This window comes from Fragaria vesca, linkage group LG7 (genome assembly GCF_000184155.1).
Source record: "Fragaria vesca subsp. vesca linkage group LG7, FraVesHawaii_1.0, whole genome shotgun sequence".
NCBI lineage: Eukaryota > Viridiplantae > Streptophyta > Magnoliopsida > Rosales > Rosaceae > Fragaria > Fragaria vesca.
Genome location: NC_020497.1, coordinates 3,849,749 through 3,858,056, shown reverse-complemented (window position 1 = coordinate 3,858,056; position 8,308 = coordinate 3,849,749). Strand labels below are relative to the sequence as shown.

The following is an 8,308-nucleotide window of genomic DNA, read 5'->3' as shown; positions in this document are numbered from 1 at the left end:
TTCCAAACTAATCATCCGAGCTCAAATCCATAAATCATAACCAACAATTAAACAATGCATCCAACTCAAATATATTCCAAATTATAATATAAGCTCGGAAAATAAAGTAATAAATTATAAAATCTTGCATGCATATTTATTAAAAACCAAAGTGTCCACTCACAAATTTAGGCATAAGCCCGACGATATCCGCAACGCCATACGTGTGAGGTCTCCATGAATCCTAACACCATAAGCATAATTAGAACCACACTCCTATTTTGGAAAAGTAAATGCTTTAATATAACACCCCAAAAATCTTCCGCCTAACCTATTACCTTAGCTAGGGTTAAGCTTACCGGATTCATGCCAAACTCCAACCACAACCTCACTTCATCGATTCTAGCACTTTAGGACCATATCCAAGTAAATCAAATGGTCGGATTTTCATTCTAATAACCGCCAAAATTCTCAATCTTTGAAAAATCTCAAACCTAACCACAACTTTTCCAAAAATTCCAAACTTCACATCATTAAACTCTTCTCATTAAAACAAACTCAAAACCATGAAAAACTACCCCTAAGCGGCAATGCTGCCGCCTGCTCAGCAGGCAATGGCGACGGGCAGCCGAACTCCGGCAAACTCCAATGCTTCCCAAAATGTAACACAATATTCCTCTCAACATGCACAACAACTTCCGTAACTAGCAGAAAGTCCAATTTTAAGCCTAACTAGGGTAATCGAATCAAAACAACCAAAAATCCCAATTCTCAAACCCTAGAACTTCCACCCGAAAATCCTCCTTACACACTTTGAATTGGATAATTACCTTCTAGAGGATTGATGCACCAAGAAAGGCCTTCAAGATGAGCCAAAAGTCTCTAGCTATAATGGCCGGAGGAGGGAGATTCCGACAGAAATTCCTCCGCTACACAATCGCCTTTCGGTCGATCTTTCTCCCTCACGGCGGAGCTAGGGTGGTTCCCACAGGTTTAGGAAGAGAACTGGGTCGATGGCCGACCGATTGGGACAGGTGCGGCGGTCTGAGATGGCCGGACAGTGGCGGACGGAGGTGAAGTGTCCGACAGGTCGGGGAGAGCTCGTGGGAGAGGAGAGAGAAGAAAGAGAGAGTTTTGGGCTTAACTTATCCGGTCCAAACCTTAATACCCATAAAATAAAACCCAATGAAAATTTACCCTCTTTTAACCAACTCAAATTTACCCTTTTTATTTGTTACCTTTTACATGCTAACTTCAATTTTAACGTATAGCATGTCTACGAATTCGTATTAACGTCCTCTACGACATCCTTTAAGAAATTTTCCCGAAATAATTTTCCTACAAAAAGTCAACTCTAGGGTCCTTAAGTAGTAAACGGTTACTCAAAACGGTAAAAGACCAAAGTAACACAAAAGTAAATACTCGCAAATTAACTTAAGAACCGGGATGTACCAACTTCACCATTATCACTACTTAATTTCTATCTGCTCAACTAGTGTGCTTCATAGATTTGTTGAGGCTTGTAATGAATGAGCTCAACCTGCCTTAGTGATACCATATATGGCAGCTGCTTTGAAACAACTTGCTCCATATAATCTTGAAAATTCTGAAAAAGAATGAAAAGCATATATAAGTTGTAAGCACATCTCTAAGTCTTTCAGTGTACTCAGTGGTGCAAGTAATAAGAATTATGGTTTTATTGAAATGTAAATAAAGAAAATGTAAAGGAGAGCAAGAACACTTTGAGACTACATAATGGCTATTCTCATTGATTGCAAAATTTAGGTTACAAGAGATTATATAGCTAGGGAGTATAGCAAAATGACCAATCTACCCTACTCTATATTACCTCCTATAATCCTAACAACCGCCCTCAACCATATGCTTGATAACAAGCATAGTGGTTGGAACAAACTACACAACCATAACCAATTTTCATGAAAGAAAACAATTACAATGATAACATCCCAATTCAGTAACCTAACACCCCTTGAGCTATCTTGTCTTTATTGGTTGCAGCAGATAATGAGGCAACATAGTGGAGAACAATAGCAGCAGCAGACAAATCACAATATGATGAAGAAAGCTGAAAATTCTTAAACTGTAAATTTGGTTGATAAGCTAACTTTGTAAACTGAAAATTTAAAAGCTATCTATCTTGCACGCTGCATATTCTCATTTTTCAATCATTCTTCTGCATACTTATGGCATCAACACTTCATAATATCATTTACTTTCCAACAACCCAACAACAACATATATACGTAGAGACAATATATGATCACCATTCAAGCAATATACATAGCAAATTCACTTCACCATTCAAAGCAAGAAACAATGCAGATTCAACAACAAATATGGAGGCATCTCCCAAAATAGACACAGCTAGCACATTAAAACTAGGGATGGCAATGGGTAGGGTAGGGTCAGGGGATCAAAATACTATACCCGTACCCTTTTTCATTTCTCATCCCGTACTTACCCCATTCCTGATAATTGGATAATGGGGATTCCCTGTCCCCGTCCCCTTTGGGGATTACGTTCGCATACCCGCCCCGATCCCCGTTAACAATTATGAAATAATTAATTTTTTAAAAATAATTACGAAATATAGAAGTATAAAAATAAAATCAAATACATATATAAATAAGTTTATTGATTTAATCCAACAAAAACGAGTACAAGTCTCGGTTAAAAATGAAGTTTCTATAAATATTCATTAAGAGAATCATAATAAAAAAATATTACAAAAGATTTTACATAAATATCTATTTATAAATAATGTATATATTAAAAAATATATATAATACATTGTATATAATATATAATATTTCCATCATAAATGGGTGAGGATGGAGACGAATATCAAAATACCATACCCGCCCTGTACCCGATTCAAAAATCCAAATACTAAGGATCCACATACCCGTCACCCGTTTATCCCCGTATATCTCCTCCGTTAGGGTCGAATACCCGTGGGTACCCTACCCGCTGGGGATTATTGTCATCCCTAATTAAAACACACAACCAATCCATAATCCAACTTATCAAGCCTCTCTCACCAGTCCAAAAAGAAATTGAAAATTAAACCCCTACCTATATGTAGAATGAGATGTAACTGTTTCAATTATTAGAATTACAAGATGTAGTCTTTGAGCCTTTTTTGCGTTTTACTTTTCTAGTTGCACCTTCATTTTAATAATCCATGATAGTTTTTACTGTCAAACAGCGACAAACGTGGCCCGTGGATCATCCTCGTACCTATATTGTTCCAACTTAACCGCCTTTAAGGTGTTGGGTTTCATTCACAAAAGACTTTGGTACAATTGTATATGATCCACCCACATATAAGTTATATTTTATTTGTCACTTTTCTGATATGATGTCTCATCTCCAACACGCCCTCTCACGTGCAACCTAACTCAAGATCTGTCGTGAATCTGTGTCACCTTCTCCTCTCGAACACGAACCCTCAAGTGCAACATAACAATCTACACGTGTTTGTCTAAACCAATTGACCCGACCAACCTGGCCCACATCGGACAACTTGGTGACAATCCAATCAAACATCTTCCGATGGCAAGGCAACGCATGGCACCAAAGCTTGGCCAGTCTGGCACCCAAACTTGGCCCATCCTAGATTGGGACATAACTAAAGAGGGACCCGCTCTGATACCATGTCAAACAGCAACAAATGTGACCCGTGGATCATCCTCGTATCGATACTGTCTCAACTTAACCACCTTTAAAATGTTGAGTTTCAATCACAAAAGGCCTACAATTGGGTATGATCTACCCACATATAAGTTATATTTTATTTGTCACTTTTCTAATGTGGGATCTCTTATCTACAACATTCACGAGGGTCAAGATTGCGCAAGCTCTTGAAGAACTTTGTATCAATACTTTCCACAAAGTCCTAGCTCCAAGTTTCCTTTGACCTTATCGGTATCCCTATGAACAAGTAGGACACACACATACATGATACATAAATGCATGTAAATATCTCAAAAATGTATTGTGGAAATTTAACAATTGACTCTAGCACTCGCAATTAAATTCTCTACCCAATCTCCCACATAGATTGGTCTATGAGCCTAGAAAGTATTTATGAAAATTGTGTGATCTTGATAAATAATGTTTATGTACCCAAAATATTGTATGTTTAGATACTCAGCCTCATCCCTATGGAGTATAAACAAGTAGGGGAAAGGGTTGGAAACAAGATCCATTTTACTGAGTGATCAGTTTAATGCATAATGAGAGGTTTTAATGAAGACCGTATAATAAGAATCAAGTGAGGACTTATAAATAATTAGATAAGTGTTTTAAACTTTAATTCATACTTTTAAGGGAAAAAAATACTATATAGTCGTTGTGGTTTGAAGTCGATATTTGTTTAGTCTTTATGGTTTTATTTTAATTTGAATAGTTCTTAAAGTCACGATTTTTCATCCAAATAGTCTTTTCGATAATTTTCTCAGTTAAAGGCACGTCAGCAATTTAACTGAGAAAATTGACGAAATGACTATTTGGATAAAAAATCGTGACTTTAAGGACTATTCAGATTAAAATAAAACCAGAAGGACTAAAACAGATGCCGACTTCAAACCATAAGGACTAAACAAATTTCAATTCTACTTTTAAATTCCAACATGCATGTCAATCTAACTATTCATTCAAAAATCCTCGCTTAATCCTTATAGCGGAAGTTCCCTTCATTTATCCGGCTGCATTCTTTTTCTTCATTAAGATCACTACTATCAAGAAGTAGACGTAGATATCAGTAACCGGTGCGTCTATACTGGTCGAATAATATTTTCGGCACCAACTTGATACTGTGTTAACGTTTCTGCAAGATCAGAGGCGGCTGTCAAAAAGAGAGGCGGCTGTTAAGTAGTAGTCAACTAAGGACCACAGTCTAGAGGTTTGCAATATCCAAAATTCAGGGAAATTAATGGAAAGCATTCCAAGTTTCCAACTAGGTACGTACGTGTCGGTTTGCATGCATCTTAATATTCAGTCAAACTATGCGATTGTGATATTGCTCTAGATCGATCTGTGATCATGGTGTTTGACTTCTTTTTTGTTTTTTTTTTTGTTTATTGTAAAATCACCTCGATCTGCAGTAGGATATAGACTAAGGGGTCTTCTACTCTAATATAAAAGTATGGACTAAAGGGGGAGTAGTTTCAATGCAGATGAGATATATGATAAGGGACTGCGGAAACTTAAGATCTCAGAGAGTTTCGATGGAGAAGAGTAATGGCTCCAAGGTTTGTGTTACAGGAGGTGCAGGATTCATAGGCTCTTTGCTTGTCAAGAAGCTTTTAGAGAAGGGATACACTGTCCATGCAACACTCAGAAATTTGGGTGAACTCATATTTCTTCTCGATCTGTGTTTGTGTTAGTAAATTTTTCTGTAATTATAATACCGGTCTGGGTTACTTTATTACAGATGATGTTTCGAAGGTGAGCCTTCTGAGGAACCTTCCATATTCTGATAAAAGGCTGATACTGTTTGAAGCTGACATCTACAATCCAGTTACATTTGAGCAGGCAATTGAAGGATGTGAGTTTGTTTTCCATGTAGCTACTCCCTTCAACCACACCCCAAATTCCCAGGTAAATGGACTTCCAAAGGGTACTCACTTTTACTTCACTGCAATCTGATTTTCCAAATATATCCATCATGTTAGGGAGCCCTTCTAATGATCAAGGACCACAAAGTTCATGACTAGTTGAGTACTGTTTTACACTTTTTTGATCTTATATTCACGTCTCGACCGTCTAGTTTCTAGGTATATCCACATGTTATGTCGCCTGGCTGTTAATAAACAAGTTAGTACAAATGTGCAATTGTCATCTTACAAGATAACATGCATGACCCATGTAATAATCTCACAATAGCATAACAAGTGAGATGAGAGGTTTATCTAACAAACATAATTAGTCAAATTGTCCGACAACGTATCGTGCATGCCATTACAGTCTGACTAGAGACCCAGTTAACTATTTTCCTTGATAATACTCTACATTTATAGATCTGTATGAATAAAACAGTACAAGAACAAAATTGAAGCAACTATAGCTGGGGCAAAGAGCATTGCAGAGGCTTGTCTTAAATCAGGAGCAGTTAGGAGGCTTATCTACACCAGTTCCGTGGTTGCTGCATCTCCACTTAAAGAAGATACTAGTGGTTTCAAAGACATCATGGATGAAACATGTTGGACTCCTCTTGATAATCTCCCAGTTTTTTGTTCTAATCACTTGCTCAAGGTACCCAAGTTTCTTAGATGAATCAAAGTTAGGGGAACATTCCATATAGCCTTGTTTCTGACTTGTACATTTCAGATAAGCTAGTCCAAAGTGAAAACTAGGGTGTCTTTATTGAAAATTTGTGGGTACTAAATCGTTAAATTGCAGGACTATACAGATTCAAAGACACTGGCAGAGAAAGAGATCTTGAGTTATGGGAATCACAACAAAAGAAGTGGACTTGAGATTGTGAGCTTGACCTGTGGTCTTGTGGGAGGGAATTCACTTCTACAATTCACACCTGAAACTGTAACTTGGTTAGTTTCTTATTTTAAGAGTGGTGCAATGGAGTATAGTTGTATGACATTCTTAGAGGAATTGGTAGGGAAAATTCCAATAGTCCATATTGATGATGTTTGTGATGCCCATATCTTCTGCATGGAGAGTCCTTCAATAAATGGTAGATTCCTGTGCGCAAGATCCTATGTTTCATCTGCACACATTGCTAGCTACTATCGGCAACATTATCCAGAACTTGAAGTGAAGCAAGAGTAAGTAGCTAAACTTTCTTCTTCTTTTTTCTGCGAAGATAAAAGCCCGAACTAAGTTTCTAGATTAATTGGACTTTCTGGAATTGGGTTTCAGGTGTTTGGATTTACCAAATAGGCAAATTGGCTGGGGTGGTACCAAGCTTACTGAGGAGGGTTTTGTGTATAAATATGATACCAATATGATTTTGGATGATTGCATAACTTGTGCAAGAAAATGGGGTACCCTCTAGGAACAACTTTCGAGTTCTGCTAGGAACTTCTGGACATCAAAACCATGGAGGGGTGTGTCAACTTTCGAGTCATTTTAGAATTTGCTCAAAACAAAAACCATGCATGCATTTATGCAAGAGATGAATTAGAAATAGATGACTGCATCAGGGCAGCGTGCAAGAAATTGGGGTGCCCTCGAAGCAGGCGCGGATGTACATGGAACAGAATACATGAACTATGCGTTTTTGAATATGCTTTGCAGGCTTGGCTTAGTGTTCTTAATATTTGTCAGCTCGCCCAAGTTCGATTCACAGCCACAACATTCCTCTTTTTCTTTTACTTCCATGATTGTCTCACTGTGTGGTTCAATTAAGTTTTACTTTTTTGATTGTCTCACTGTGTGGTGTTGGATCTATTTCGTCTTCTCTGATCAAATATATCTTTATGGTTTTTAGGGTCATATAATTTTTAGGGCATGAGACTTCTTTTGTATGATGCTAGGTCTATTTTGGTTCGATTGAATTCTTTTCTAAACTTATTTTATTTAATATAAATGATTTTTTTTAAAATATATATAATCATAAACGGTAGTTTTGGATGGATTTTTAGCTTTCGCATCTTAATAAAATGTATATAACAACAAAAATGTAAGCTCATCCCAGCTCTAAATCCCAGATTTGCCACTGCCTCTAAGAACTCCTTCAGATTGTTAGAAAATGCATATGAAATTTCAATTTGAGTCCACTGTCCGCATTCCAACTTCAAATTATTGTCTTAAACGTAAATCAATCGGTCAATAATTGATGCCAAGTCTTGCAATACTGAACAGTTGAAGTAATCAACATGAACTATTCATTCATTGACAAAATTACGCCCGTGACATCGACCCAAATTATGTCCGGTACCATTGTCACTAGTGCAAAATTATCTATGACTCCTCATGGATACTGATTTTGCCGTTAGATCTCTGGAAAATGGAAAGCACCAGGGTTTGTGTTACAGGAAGCTCAAGCTACCTTGGTTCTTGGCTTGTGAAGAGTCTCCTAGTCTCCTAGAGAAAGGATATAATGTTCATGCAACAGTGAGAAACAGGGGTCTCTATATTCTCTCCTTCTCAAGCTTCCTCTGTTTTTCATCGGATCCATGATTATGTGCTATTGGTTTTAACGTTTCTTTTTGGTGCAGGTGATGCCTCTAAAGTGGGACTTCTTAAGGGTCTTGTTCCTAATGGCGAACACAACAGGTTAAGATTGTTTGAAGCTGACATATATGGATCCGGCTCTTCTAAAATAGGAGTCCGTGAAGTTAGT

The 8,308-nt window shown here is 37.4% G+C and overlaps 1 protein-coding gene across 2 annotated transcripts; it reads left to right on the top strand.

Moving 5' to 3' along the window:
* Positions 1 to 5,139: 5,139 nt before the first annotated feature.
* On the top strand, positions 5,140 to 7,367 carry LOC101295450 (dihydroflavonol-4-reductase-like). Of its 2 annotated transcripts, XM_004306643.1 has the most exons (6): positions 5,140 to 5,352; positions 5,438 to 5,451; positions 5,539 to 5,604; positions 6,043 to 6,258; positions 6,406 to 6,788; positions 6,883 to 7,367. In XM_004306643.1, exons 1-6 carry the CDS (start codon positions 5,175 to 5,177, stop codon positions 7,016 to 7,018), a joined length of 993 nt encoding a protein of 330 aa, XP_004306691.1. In that variant the 5' UTR covers positions 5,140 to 5,174; the 3' UTR covers positions 7,019 to 7,367. The 2 variants fall into 2 exon arrangements, with proteins under 2 accessions (XP_004306691.1, XP_004306690.1); XM_004306642.1 differs by having other exon boundaries at positions 5,438 to 5,604.
* The last annotated feature ends 941 nt before the right edge of the window (positions 7,368 to 8,308 follow it).

Excerpts from the sequence above, each read along its gene's own strand:
- LOC101295450 (XM_004306642.1), top strand. The coding sequence starts at position 5,175 with ATGCAGATGAGATATATGATAAGGGACTGCGGAAACTTAAGATCTCAG. Across the intron at positions 5,605-6,042 it reads ACCACACCCCAAATTCCCAG|TACAAGAACAAAATTGAAGC; the intron begins GTAAATGGACTT and ends TGAATAAAACAG. Across the intron at positions 6,259-6,405 it reads GTTCTAATCACTTGCTCAAG|GACTATACAGATTCAAAGAC; the intron begins GTACCCAAGTTT and ends GTTAAATTGCAG.